This window comes from Nylanderia fulva, unplaced genomic scaffold (assembly GCF_048542155.1).
Source record: "Nylanderia fulva isolate GAGA-0341 unplaced genomic scaffold, ASM4854215v1 Scaffold44, whole genome shotgun sequence".
NCBI classification, from domain to species: domain Eukaryota; kingdom Metazoa; phylum Arthropoda; class Insecta; order Hymenoptera; family Formicidae; genus Nylanderia; species Nylanderia fulva.
Genome location: NW_028190521.1, coordinates 684,993 through 699,907, shown reverse-complemented (window position 1 = coordinate 699,907; position 14,915 = coordinate 684,993). Strand labels below are relative to the sequence as shown.

At 44.0% G+C, this 14,915-nt stretch overlaps 1 protein-coding gene across 1 annotated transcript in view; it reads left to right on the top strand.

Moving 5' to 3' along the window:
- The first annotated feature begins 3,757 nt into the window (after positions 1-3,757).
- Positions 3,758-14,915, top strand: part of mirr (iroquois-class homeodomain protein mirror) — a 44,834-nt gene continuing 33,676 nt past the window's right edge. The window contains exon 1 of the mRNA XM_029301126.2: positions 3,758-6,463. Coding sequence (XP_029156959.1) covers positions 6,425-6,463 — 39 coding nt within the window. The 5' untranslated portion in view covers positions 3,758-6,424. The remainder of the gene's footprint in view (positions 6,464-14,915) is intronic.

Sequence of the window (14,915 nt, the reverse complement as noted above, 5' to 3'; positions counted from 1 at the left end):
GTCAAACGCATAATTGTAATTGAATTGGATGGCTGATAATCAGTCTCTCTTTATTTCAGGTTTCGCAGCTCTGTATTTTATAGTACCTATCGTCCGAAAGGATCGGAAGGGAATAGAGGGAATAGCGATGCTATCCGCTGCATGTGTATCGTAAAATTGTAACAAGGTGCGCATCTGTTTTCCCCTCCGAGAAAGGGGAAATCGCTTTCGCGGGACTGTCGGTTGAGCATTAACATATCTATATGTACATACAATGATGTTTCGTGCAAATAATTACGAGTTGCAAAAACGCAACGCGGTTTGCTTGCGCGACGTCAAACACAACGAGTCTCTTTTGTTTCGGTATTATATTACGTGCACACACTTTTTACTTATTGCGCGCGAGCGATCCATAATTGCAGGTTATCGCCAGGACTGACAGCTCTTTTTCATACAGCTTGCGCTTTGCCGACTCGATTCGCGTGTGAGAAGGAAATGGAGAAGGATAATGGAGAGGGGAGGTGCAAGGGGAGAACCCGTCTATTTTACACGCGTGTATCGTGTCATCTACGGTACGACGTGTCGTAGTGTGTTTTACACATTCGCGTGCATCGCCGATACGCATCGTTGATCCACATCGCGATCTAACATTCTACTCTGGCAAATTGTCAAACGTACCACTTAACGTCTATATCGCGCGAATTATGCGCTCACGAGCCTTTCGGCGATGTTGTTTAACCGGCGAGTCTTTTGTACGTATAATCTGACATCTGTATAAAGTAGTTTCTCTCAAATTTGTACGTATGTGCGTGTCGAAAATATATGAATTCGTGATTATTTCTTTTAATGTAGATTGATGATCAATTTGAAACTGTTAATTATATTACTAAAGTATTCCTTTACAAATCTTATTGAATTTATAGCTATAAGAAAAAAAATGTCTGTACCTACAAAATATTGAATGAGCAATACGTATATTATGATTGACTAGTCCCTAATTAAATTAACTACAGCGACACATACACAGACACACACATAACAAAAATGTTTAAAAAGATCCTAAATATGTATAATGATTATTTCTTAAAGCAGAAATCTCGACAAAAGCATAAGTAACGGCCAAGACACTTTTCCAAGAGTCTATCGAAATAACAGAATCTCGTATAAAATTAAAGTTTTCATAATTGTGAATCACTTGACGGATAACTTGCTGTCACCAAAAGCGCAGCACTTGTCGAAGTTATTACATCACTTTAGTTCACTCTTTATCGTCGGAGGAGATGGGAATTCCTGCAACATCGATATCGTTATCTGGATTTATCGTCAATAGCCTAACATGATGATGACATCATTATAGGACAAACGGCTATATAATTGTCGTGCTGCATCCTCTGTCGTCACCACCAGATATCATCCCAAAATCGAAGATGTTTCGATCTCTGATGATCAACACATGTGCAAGCACAAAATCCAATATCGGATACAAGAGACAGCTTAGAAATCTCAGTGTTGTCATTTAAAGCGACTACTACGTCGAGACGCTCTCTGTGCACGTCGACAAATTCGCCGTTGCATTCGCAGAAAATCGGCATCGAACAGACGAACGAACAAAGGGGCGAGATAACAGTAAGGTGGAGATTGAAGGGCGAAGGAGGAGAGACAGAGAAAGACAGAACGTCTTGGAGAGAGATTTTCTATGCGATGCACTTGCGAAGAAGGAAGGCGCTCACACGCGAGCAGCAACGCCCTCTTAAAGAAAGCGCGAGAGAGGCGAAGACGAAGGGGAAGACAAAACCTGGAGAGGGAGAGTTTGCGCGCGATTGTGTGTAGACCGCGGTGTTAACAAACGGTACACTAATGTTTCACATCTCGGTTCTGCACCCCTTCCTCCTCTGGTCCCCCCGATCCCCCCGCCGCCTTGCCGGCCCTTTGTCGTTCTTCCTCGCTCCCGGTCGCGCTTCGGGTCCCACCGAGTCCGTCGCGTCGTCGGTTCGATCTCGCTCCCTCGTCGACGAACACCTCCGTCGCTCTGTCGGCGAGCGAGAGCGCGAGGTAACGGCTTGGCGTGCAGTGGCACGTTCGGTCGGGAGGTGACGACGAAAAGAGAGAGGCGACGGCGTCACGAGTTTCAGCGGTAGTCACTCTCGCCGCGCTACAAACACAACCCATCGAAAGGGGGGAAAGAGAGAGACAAGAGCGAAGAAGAGATCGGAGGAGGCGGAGCGAGGTTAGTCCGCGCCCACGGAGGGGAAAAAAGCCGAGCTCCGCACCCACCGCGGCAACGTTAGAGGGGAGGCGAAAGAAGTGTGGAAGGGGACAATTTATCCGACGTCTCTCACCCGCCACACCGGCTCACCAATACACTGACTTTCCGGTCGGTGCGCGCGTCTATGTGTATGCATGTGTATGCATGTGTATGTATGTGTATGTAGGTATATGTGTGTGTATGTGTGTATTTGCCGCGAAGTTATCCGGTTGCTGCCAGGTGAGCGTGTATGTGCGGATCGTCGATCAGTTGGCGAAAAATACGTCGGTGCGTCTCTTTTTCTCATCCAGGTGCACCTTTCTGCCTTCCCCCTCGTCCGGGAAAGATCCCCCACCAGTATGGACAACGGGATATACTTCCGCACTGAGACCCGCCACCTTCAACCGCCCCTATCCGCCCCTTTCGACGGCGGTCACGCCAGGATGGCGACAAGTACGTGCGAGGAGGCGAGTTTCTTTGAAAGAACTGCGCAAAACATCATCGCGAGACGATCCTCGCGGTCGAGATCCTTATCCGTCGTCGCCGCGATTATCACACGCTGGCGTCCTGCGAGCCAGTTTGGACAACTTATCATCGTTGCACCGTTATCTTTTGTTCGGCTAGTCCAGATCCAATTGAATAACAGAATTGTGAAAAGAAAACCTATTCATTTGTTCGTCGATCAATTCGACTAAAAGTAAATGGCACGAAGCTGTAGAATGAAGTCCGTAACACAAACGTTATAGACTCTGACGAGATGATTGACGCTCGGGGCGCGTGCGACGAAACGTTCGTGCGACATTGTTATGTTAAACTGTCGGAACGAGCGTAGTACGCGGCGTAAATGCGTCCGTGTAATACGCTCGCCCCGGAGTGACGATCGTACATTTCGCGTGATGTAAATGCGTGCAAGAGAGATGGACGGGATGGAACGAGACCACGAACGACGCATGGGTGAAAATGAGAGAGACAAACGAATGAGGACAGAGAGGTAAGGCGAGGGAAAAAGAAGCTGTAGAGATACCGGAGAAGGAACAAGAGAGAGAGAGAGAGATGGCGAGTTAGTGTAGTCAAGTGTCGCGTAGTGCGTGGAATAAGGAAGAGTAGTGCACGGCATCGGAGGTAACGCCGAGCACGAAGCAGGAAGAGGCACGAAGTAGTTGGCGATCTTGTCCTAGCGTGGTGAAGGAAGAGGAGGAGGAGGAAGAAGAGAAGGAGGAGGAGGCGGAAGAGGAAGAGAAGAAGGAGGAGGAGGAGGTAACAGTAAGAAAGAGAAAGAAAGAAGACGACGACGAGACGGTGGGGTCCGATGGTGGGAGACACGGATCGGAGTGTGCGGTCGTGTCCGAGGTGGTGGAGAATCAGTCGACGGGAGAGAGGGCAACGAACAAACTACCGGGAAGAAGTCAGCGGCAAGTAAAGCAGCGCCGCCGAGGCTAAACTTCGGGATCTATCGAACTAAAATTGTCGTGTAGTTTCTGCCTCCGTGCCTCCCAACCCACTCACCCACCCACCCACTCCCCCCGTGGGTCCCCCCCTTCGCATTCGTCCCCTCTGCCAACCGCTCACTCTTCTCGCCCCACCACCACACATATCGGAGCGTGGCAGCATCTCCTCCGGTCGCGTCCCCCGTTCGTCCCATTCAACCCATCCCCTCCATGCGAACGAAAGCCGAGAACGAAGAGGGAAGAAAGTGACTACGGTGGGGCGTCATGAGCGAGGACGAGCTATTCGGGTTGTTGGGCGAACGAGCGAGAGACGAAAAACTGAAAGAGGAAAGGACGGAAGAGAGACTCCGACTCGCCGTCGCGGCAAAGGGGGAGGGGAGAACGCAGGGAGAGAACGCAGCGAGCGCCCCACGGGCGACTCTATATTTTATTGTCGCGTTTGCCGACGCTAACCGCTCCGTTCGACGAGGAGAGACACGTAGGGGAATGCCTACGACGGGAATTTCCGCGCGGGAAGAGAAGAGTGCAACGCACGACGACACACGACGCGCTAATACGGGAGAAGCTACGCGTCGCGTATGAATTCGCGCGCGCGGGGAGGGTACGACAAGGAGATTGTCGGCGGCCGCGAGAGAGCGTGTGGCAGAGGTGGTGCCGGTACCCCCACCAGATCGGGCGCCGCGTCGACCTGGACCCTCCCACCCGTCTCGTCGACGGCAAACCATCTCGCAAAAATCGTTCCCCTTTCCGCGGAAGGAAAAGAACCACGGCGACGACTCTCTACCACCACCAACTGCCACCACCACCGTCAGTGGCGAGAGAGAGTTCTCTTGTCGGAGCCGTTCTCCTCGTCATCGGGCCACCACCACTAGCGCGTTACTATCGTTATTCTACCCGCCAGCGCCATCGGCACTGTACCCACGTCGCCTCCTCCTACGACACGGCGATCAACCGTCATCTCGCGGAATCTCGTGGGTAACTTGCAGGGGGCCACGTTTCGTTCTTCCGCGAGCGAGGGGGACCCGCGTTTCGGGCAGTGTTCGTCACCGTGTCCGAGTGAATGTGGGGCCAAGTTATCTTCTCCATGTGACAGTCCAAGTGCACGTATAGATAACGGATAGAGAAAAAACGCTTGATTGGATCTTGGTTAGTTGGTTCATCGCTCGGAAAAAGAGGAGGGTCTTACAGAGTGAAAGAGAAAGAGAGCGAGAGATAGAAAGGAAGGGGACAACCAGATACAAAGTAAGAATAACATATACGACTGGTCTGGTCTTTGTCGGGGACTCTTGTGCCGGGAACGACCAGCGAGCGTGTTGCACGAGGCCAACACGCAGCTCCGTTCAGTTCGTACTTGGCGCTTTCGCGGAGCACGCGCGATCGGTAGCGCCACGAGAGCTGCTGTGGCGGATCGGCAGGTAAGCGCATCGCGGGCGCGGTGAGAACGAGAAGAAGAAGAGGAGAGGAGAAGAAGAAGTAGAAGAATAAGAAGACGAGCGCGCGCCGCTCTTTCGCGAATTCGCTGAGCGCGTGATTGCGCAGGCCGTTGAGCGACCGGCTGCGTGGAAGGACCCGCGAGGGGATAAAAAGAGACGGTCGGTGCGCGCGTGATTCAGCGTCGCGTCCTCGCCACTCTCCCTCACTCATTCTCTCTCTCTCTCTCTTTCTCTCTCTCTCCCTCCCTTTCTCTCTCGCTTCTCGTCATTTCTCTCCTTTTTCAGCGGAGTCCCTCCGACACCCTCTCGCGCTCAACCTACCTACCGCTCTATTTCTCTATCCTCCTCCCTCCCGTTCCCCCTCCCTCGCCGCCCCGTCCCTCGTTCCCTCTATTCCGTCCACCCTTTTCGCTCCCTCCCGTCGCGCTCCCGTGCTCTCTCGCTCGCACTCACGTCTACCTCCGCCTTCCTATCCGCCGAGCGGAGGACTGGATTCCGTCGAAAAGAAACGACGATTCGGAGGATAGTCGCGACCGATCATAGCTGGCGCGTCGATCGGATCAACCCAAGTGAACTAGCCGCCGCGACTAACCGCATCGCGCGCGTACACAAGTATCACGCGTCGCGCGCTGCGCGTGCCCTCCGCGACCTTTCTTTTTTTTTGTTCCCTCCTCCGCGAGAGTACCCGAGGGGTAGCGCGACTCGTGGTGCGCGTCCGGCCAACGGCTCGCATTCTTTCTCCGGGAGGGACCTCCGGCGCCCGGAGGTGACCCCCTTCGGCTCTACGCGAGTGTGATCCCGGCGAGTGTTCACGCGGACTGTGTTCGTTCGACAGTTGTTCGTTATACTACGGTTAGTTGTTCGGCACCTTCTGTCCCAGTTTTTCTCGTTCTTTCGCGAGTGTGTGTCCGACACGCGCCCACAAGTTCCACCCAAGAAGATTTGAGAACTGACGCGACTGTCTCCAACTTGTTCCCGCGCGTGTTGACAGTGTATCCCGACAGTGTGCATATGCCGGCAACGGACCATCAGCGATTCCGGCAGGATCGCGTGCAGTCGAGCACCATCACCACCATCGGGTCGCGACGACGGGACGCGCGAGAGTGTCGTCGTCGTCGGTGCGAGTAGCACCCTCGCGAGGGTGGCGCGGTGAGAAGGAGAGAGAGAGGGAGAGGGAGAGAGTGCGAAACGCACGGAGGATTCGACGAAAGTGACGGGAGCGTCGGGAAGTGACGAAAATTCAGCGAATGCCGTGGACTCTTGAAACGATGATCGCGTAGCGGCGCCTGATCATCACGGCCCTGAGCGGCCGACACATCATGTCACAGTTCTCCTTCCGAGGATCGCCAAATCTACAGGTGAGAGCAGCTCGGCTTGATCGAGCATGCCGAATACGTTATAGTTCTCCGTCTAAGTTTCATTGTGTGATCGTGTCAACTTTGACGTTTAGCACGCGTGGGACACTGATCGTGCGAAAATTTTGACTTGAACACTTGCACACGTGTTCAATCTTAACTCTTCTGTCAATGCCTACGTTTGTTCTTTTTAGCTGGACTGATTGCACTAGTTTAGAGTTTATTTTTTTTTACTTTACGCTGAGAGAAAAAAAGATAAATTCTGAACTAGTGCAGCAAGTTCAGCTAAAAAGAACAAACTTCATAATTGTTCGCTTTTTCATCAATGTATGAGTACCAATTGAGTACCAACTACTTGTTTTCGATATATCGCACAGTGACAATTTCTTTCATAGCAGCTACTGGGCGTTGAACATTCTTTCTCTATATTTTAAGAGTACTAAGTCCCTTCTGTATTTTATTTCGAACAGAGAAAGTTTTGACATATTTTGAACGTTTTTAAAATTACTCGGAGTGCCCTGTCTTTGACAAAAAAATTGAGATATGCCACGAGACTTTGATTTCGCGCGCCAGATACGTGTGTCGACAAAAGAAAATCGTCGATCGACGCGGGTGATTCGAGATCATTGTACCGAGTCGACGATTAATAAGCGACCGTAATGAGACGTGTAATAAGCGACTAGATAAATCAAGCTAGTTATATAATGTTAGAGATCGCGTCGCTGACATTTTTCGAAGCGACTCCGATTTTCACACTTTGGATCCGTTTGGATCAAATATGTTGTTATTTTTTTTCGGTATACCATTGTAAAGAATTACACATTTTACTCAACAAGTCACTCAATTATCAAATGGGGAAAAGAATCGATAATTATCCAATAGTTAAGTAAATTTGTAGCGATAAATAGTGCGCGACACGTACGAAACATCGTTTATATTTATCTATACATTTAATGTTTCGGTTTAAAAACAACGCGACGTAGGAAACGGATCTTTTTTTCCAACCGCGGTCAGAATTATTTATTGCGTGTTTGTAACGTTTACGCGATGTGTCGTGTTATTTCTTTAATTGTACAACCAGATGATGAATTAAATCAACGAAAAGAATCGTGTACTAGTATATATAAACGCGTTTCAATTATTCTATTTTGTTAACATCGTTATATATTTAATTCGGTTTTCGTTCCTTTTTATAATTCGTAAAACTAATATGTATTTTGTATAGCGCATAATTATATGATAAAAAAATAGAACGTATATATAGCAACAAGTTTTCGCGAATATTTATTTTCTGCCAGACAGTTTTTTCCAGCATATTTGTTTTATTTTGCACCAAAATAATTAAACTAGTGAGCAACTAGAAATATCAAAAATCTGATAAACCTTGTAAAATTTTTTTAATGCACACAAGTTATATGATCGACGTGTACAATCACGATATTATTTATACTTGGCTTGCAATAGATCCGTCTGCGGTCTGCTAAATCACATTTGCCAATGACGTGTTTCATTACACCGATAACAAAAATATATTCTCTTCCTTCAAGTATTTTATATTAATAATTGAAAAAGCAAACTAATTTTTTTATTAATAAACTGATCTGTTGTCTATGTGTATAATTTTCTGCGGAGCTTCTCCTCGTCTCTTTGTATGTTAATGATGTTTCGGAAATCGCGTTTTTCATTTCAATGAAATCTTTATTCGAAGCATTAATTTAAGATGCTTTTTTGGAAGTAAAATGTAATTAATGATTATACGTTAAAGTGATGTGCATATGTTGGTTCTCGCATATGTATACATATATACATGGTGTTTCTAAATAAGTGTGAAAAATTTTAGATTCTATGTCGAAAATTAAGAGTTTTTCATAGACATATACTCCTATATCTCTCCCTGAGGATTTACACTTCTTCAAAGGGGAAAGAAGATTAAATTTTTATTTTTTTCTTGAAAATCATTGATTTTGCTAACAAAAAATAAAAGAAATATAAAAGTTTCTAAAGACTCAAGCTTTCTAACGAATATTTTTAGATGATTATATTCCGATCGGTTAAAAAATTTTAATAAAAAAAATTAAATAGGAGTTGTTAGTTTCATCTTCTTATAACAATATGGGAAGATTGAAAAAATATTAAATTTCTTTTTTATTTGTAGAAAATATCCACCAAATTTTATTTTTTTAACATGCCAAAATTTGAGAAAAATAATTAAAAATCTAATTCTTACCTCCTCTTTTGGAGGAATGTAACTCTTCAAGAAAGGATATGGGGAAGAGTATAGAAAAATCCTTCTTAATTTTTAACAAATAATTATACAGTTTTCCTTGTATACATAATTTCACTGAGTGTATTGTCCTTATTATGACTGTGTAATGATATGCGCGAAGCAAAACGTTGTCAGAACGATTATAAAGCAACTTTGCCCACTTAACCCCGGTTCTAACGCAACGTTGATGTCACATGCGGAAATTACGATCGACTAATGTCGCACGCTTGCGCGATCACGGGCTTGTTATAAATAATTCTCGCTATTCGGAATTACGATGTGTGCGCGACGCGTCGTTAACCCGTTTTCGCAAGGCGTATCGAATAATTTGTATAGGGGGAAGAATCTCGCGGAGTAGAGAGGACAGGGTCGCGAAAATGAATAGCCGTTGGCACAAGGCAAGAGAGGTTCACGTATACCACGTGTCCTGACACGGTGCATATAGGTGTACGTATGTATATACCTTCTCTCTCTCTCTCTCTCTCTTCGTGTGTGCATATATGCCGCGCTGGTAGAGCGCTGAACTGAGAACATGTGTTGCCACGCCTAAATGATCGAAGAGCCGAGCGCTCGGCGGAATAATTATCTTGTCTTACTAACAACGAAGGTTTTTGTCATGATAGCGGTGTCTCGCTGCATTTGCCGCCGCGTTTCAACGCGAAAAGTGCTGCGCGTGCAACATTTTTTTGCTGCTACCTGTCATATATGTAGATATTCGAATAAATCTCTCTCTCTCGCTTTTTTTTTATTTTTGACGTATATGAAATTTGTCAAGATACTGTGGCTTGAAAAAAAAATCTCTATTCGCGCGACAAATGTGTTGTTGACACAAGTAAGTGCAGGTAAAAGGAATATCAAAGATATATGAGAAGGAATGTCGGCGCGCGGAAAACGTGCCTATGTTACAAGCACTTTACACGTAACACACGTGTTGTTAAAGTGCTAGATAAAATTGAACGCCCTGTTATCAGTAAGTGTCACTCTACTTACGGGTTAGAGAACAAAAAAAAGAAAATTTATTACTAACTAGTCAGTACATACTTATTATCGTCATATTTCACAATTTTCGTTAAATTAAATATTAATAGACTATAATTGCGCTTCAATTATTCTTACAAATTTTTATCTGTTTTTACGAAAGGTCACGATTTTCAGTTTTATGCCGGAAAAGGACGTTTTCGTACACATTATTGAAATTATTGAAATTATTGAAATTGTGTAACTTGTACAATTATCTACGTTATCTTAAAATAGCTTTCAATTAAGAACGACTTATTAAGTTGTCGATCTTGATAATTGTATCGCGTATCAATGACGTAATACACAAGTTGCGGAAATGGTAAGGCAAACCGTAAACCGATGATACTAGACGGACATGATAAATTTATCATTTGACGATTCCAAAGTCGTGAATTCGTGTGAAAATTTCGGCATCGATCTCTCTCTCTGACGCGGTGAAATTCTTCATTATATTTTTATCACATTTCCCGTCTTATCTTCGTATTTTCTGCACCAATTTTGCATATCCGTATTCGTCTGGAATATCCGCCGTGTAAATGATCGTGAATACAATATTGGCATTGACCATTACACCTAAATTAATGCCGAAAGCTGTGAAAATGGCGATGATACAGTCAGTCCTCGTTTAATTCGGGCTTGGAAAAATTGTCGCGCCATAAATATACGAATGCCTTTTTTTTAACCGCGCGACGGTTGCATTAAATTTAGAACGACGGTGTGCAGGATTTATATCGCTAATCTGTGTCGGTCAATTTAATTGAAATAACGCTCTCTCGCAACTCATTCTATTCTCACTCGTCATCCTCTTTGACTCTCCAGGCCGCGCTATTTTTGTCACGCCGATTTTCATCGTCGTCTGTGATGTGTGTGTATATCCAGGAACCGAGAAATGCCGCGGTTAAGCCTACCAATTTGTTACTCCACCAAAACAGCACACGAAAAGTGTCACAACACAACGCTAAACTTGAACTTACGACGACGATTATCGCGTACGATGATCCCTGGACATTTGAGCGGATAAATTATTACATTGTATATTCGAACGATCTTCCTTTTTTAACTGCCAAAAAATTCTTAGAATCCAGATTTTAGAAACTCTTTAATCAATCAGTGAATCCGACGGGTATTTTTATGTGATTTTGTATATGCGATATATCAGACTCTCTCGTCGTAATACAAGATGTTTCAGAGATCTCCCATAAAATATTTGATATACAGAGTGCAAATTTGTGGTCGGATTAGATTAAATTATATTGTACATTCTAAAGTAACATACATTATACATTTTTTGTCGCAATCAGATTCCTGTGTTTTCTTATGAGACAGACACATCAGTGGGGTTTACCGAGCTTTAAATAACCCGTTGCAATATTTCTCGTTATCGCCGATACGGATGGACGCAATTCGTGAAATTCATGCGATATGATACGCTGATACGTCGATTTAATCATAATAATCGATAGCTATCGAATAGCCCAGCGTGACGAGAATGCTACGTAAATGACTTACATAACTAGATAATCTTGTTCATCTGAGCACACTCTGTAATACGCGATATGACCAGAGTGCCTGTATTTAATATATCTGTTTAGTGTAGTCCGTTCCTCCTCAAATCAACTACCTTTTAATCATTTGTGTCTCAAAAAGTCATATACATATATTGAAAAAAAATTATAAAAATCTAAAAACTATAAAAATATCGTAAGATGCATGATTAATATGCTTGTATTATAATACATCGCGAGTTATTACAATATTATTTCGAATTACAAAATATAATTGAAAGATATGAGGGATCGGAGAAAAATATTTGGTTTTCGATACAAAAGAAAGACATTTCACGGAGCCAAGAAACGTTCGATGATGGCGATTTCGACGGAAGGGATGTGAGGAACGGGAACTCCCCATTCACTGCGAGGACATAAAAATTATGAATGGCCGTATTATTGCAAGTTGGCAGAGTGGCGACGTATCGCGGCTGCATATATGTAGGTGGATATATATATATATATTATATATATAGATAGATATGATCGCGGAGCGGTAGTAAGAGAGTTCGCGTTTAGAAGTTAATGCTGTTCACTCGCTGACTTGGCGCTACTTGAGCTGGTCTTTAGAGCTGACTCAGATCCGCCCTCAGCCTCTCTCGCTTGTTCCCTCGACTGTCTCTCTTGCTCCTTTACCCATGACACGTTTGCGTTTACAGGGCATAGTCGTCACGACGTTCGGAAAATTCGCATCGACTCTGCAATCTGTCTCTAATCAGAACATCAAGCAGTAGTAGTGGTCAGAATAAGTGATACTATTACAGTCACTGATGACACCTAGGTCCATTGTAGTTAGCTAAGTGTTTCGATTCAGTCTAGAACCTAGCAACAGGCTCATTAAATTCAAAACTTTTGCTCCTAGAGACTTAGGAACATTCATTCCCAGGTTCTATATTTTTTATAAATAAGTGACGGACAGTTACACAATATGTGCGCACTCTTTTATCAGAATATTAATCTTTGACCGAAAATTAGTGCTACTACAATAATGCTGTTCTAGTCCCTGATGACACCTAGATCCATTGTAGTTAAGTAGGTGTTTAGATCCAGCTTGAATCTAACACACCAGACAGATCTCTCAGACTCTCGCTCTTTCCTATGCCCTAGGGATTTAAGAACATTCGTTCCCAGGTTCTGTGTTTTTTAGAAATAAGTGACGGACAATGGCACAATATGTGCACACTATCTTCTTTATCAGAATATTAATCTTTGACCGAAAATTAGTGCTATTATAATGATGCTATTCTAATCTCTGATGACACCTAGATCCATTGTAGTTAAGTAGGTGTTTGGTCTAGCTTTGAACTTAACACCAGACTTAGATCTCTCAGAACTCTCGCTTTTTTCTAGGTCCTAGAAACCTAAAAACATTTGTTCCGGATTCTGTATCTTTTAGAAATAAGTGATGGAGAGTGACACACATCTTTTATCGAAAATTTAATAATCAAGGTAATGTGGTAATTATATTAATATAATATCAAATTATAAAAAAAAGCATATGTACACCTGTATGCGATGTACTCTTGTTGGATGTTAATCAAATACCCGGAATAGCCTATCCTTTATCGTCGGCAAGTTCTTTCGGTCTCAGTCACGGCGCGGTTTTACACGCGTAATAACTCTCCCACACGATAAGTCACCCGTAACACAGTAGTAGCCGTAACACAGTAACGCTCTTCCGTAAGCATCGTCGACGAGAATGCGATTACGCCGACGCGGGCGAAAGTACGGTATCGCCCTGTCGATGGTGGTGTATGTGCTCTTCGCATTCGTCACAATGTTAAACCGAATATAGACGCTTCCTTCGTACGTAACGCTATTATATTGCCACCGGGGTGCCCTTCTGATAACGCTGCCGCCGTCGTCCTCGGTAATCGCTTTACGGGGAAACTCGGGTGTCGGATGACGACTTCGCACAGTTTCACCGTTCAGCTTTTGTCGAAATAGCCTCTCGCCCGAGAGCGAGAGAGGTTGCTCCCTTCTCTCTCCTCCTCCTCTTCTTCATTGAATGATACGATTGGTACGGCTATCCCCTTCATGGGCGATCACGGCAACGATAACATCCCGTTTTGCTCTCCCCTTTGGAGGCACGGGAGTGTGACCGTAAGCGATTAGCAGGGAGGAATTAATTAATTTAGCTGCATATCGCGCGCGATATCAAATTATCGATGATACTTTGCGCGAAATGCGATTTCATAGATTATCGCGCCCGATCGTGGTCACGATTAGCGAGGGAGCATTTATTCTCCGCGCTTTCTCTCTCTTTCTCTCGGAATAATAGATAAGAAAGCGTGAATTAATTAATTAGTTAATTATAGGAAAATAATTATTGTTTATACGGGATATATAACTGTGTGGAAGAGTGTATTGATTTTTTGTTAAGCAAAATTCAATTTGCAGGAATAACTGATTTACGGAAATAAAAGGAATTATTATAATTTTAAATTATATACGGAGCTGGTTAAAATTTGACTAGCGCAGAGATATTTTTAAACGGTTTTCTTTTTTTGTTTTGAAAAATTTATACGATTTTTGCATTCACGAAAAATGTTAAATCTGTTTGGTACATTCGCGACGTTTCCAATTAATTTTACTTTATATGCATTTTTAATAATTTCGCTTAATTTCTTTTTATTTTTAGTTATAGATTATTTTAGACATTTATTTGTATTATTTTAGACATATTTTTATTATAATATTAGTTCATTAATTTTCGCGACTAATCTGTAGAAGCTAAAAGTTTTCTAAGTCTATAAGAGGATTCGATTCATCGATCGGATTTTCGATCTCGAGTTTGGGAAATATTATGTGGCTGCGTGGAATTAACGAAGGATTTTCACGTTTTTCCGAGTGTAACATTTAGCAAATAGAAAGAAAGAAAGAGAGATAGTAAAGAAGAAAAATATGGATAAGTTGTGCGGGGTGGGAACATAAGTGAGTGCTGCGAGGCCTAAACACACACGCGAGGAAGGTCCATCAATCTGGCTCGGAATCAATATTGACTTGGTTGGGCCTCGTTGCAAAGAGGGCATCATCGGCACGCATAAAGAGGATTCGGGATCGGTCCCTTTTCCCGCTCACGGGACACGCGTGACAAATGCCCCACGCGCAAACACCGGCGCATCTGTGTCCACAGGATAACCGATTCTCTCTCTTCCGAATGGCCTATAAATCCTGGAAGTGCAGTCGCGGAGGTCCGTCGTATACGTTTCCGATTCGTCGACGCGTACACCTCCTGTATCCAGCATCCACCTTCTTTTTACAAGGGCGCTTCTCTCTAGCTATCCGACACCCGGGAGCCATCCGAGCCGTAACCGCTCGTCGTCAATCTGGGCTTCTCTATTCGAGAGAGTATGTCTTCTCGAATTTTACTTGAATAAATTTCTTCTCCGTTCGTTCTGCGCGCTTGCGTTATGTCACAGTTTAATCAAAAGTGAAATACAGCAAGCTTCGGATATTATATATTATATGTATATCACGGTCCTTGATTCATGCAATACAATCATATCGCGTAAAATATTTGTCGTTTAAAATCCGTTTCCAAACGTCTTGGAATATATCGAATATTTTTCAATACGAGAATTATTCCCACATTTATTGCGTATCGCACTAGAGTGAAAAT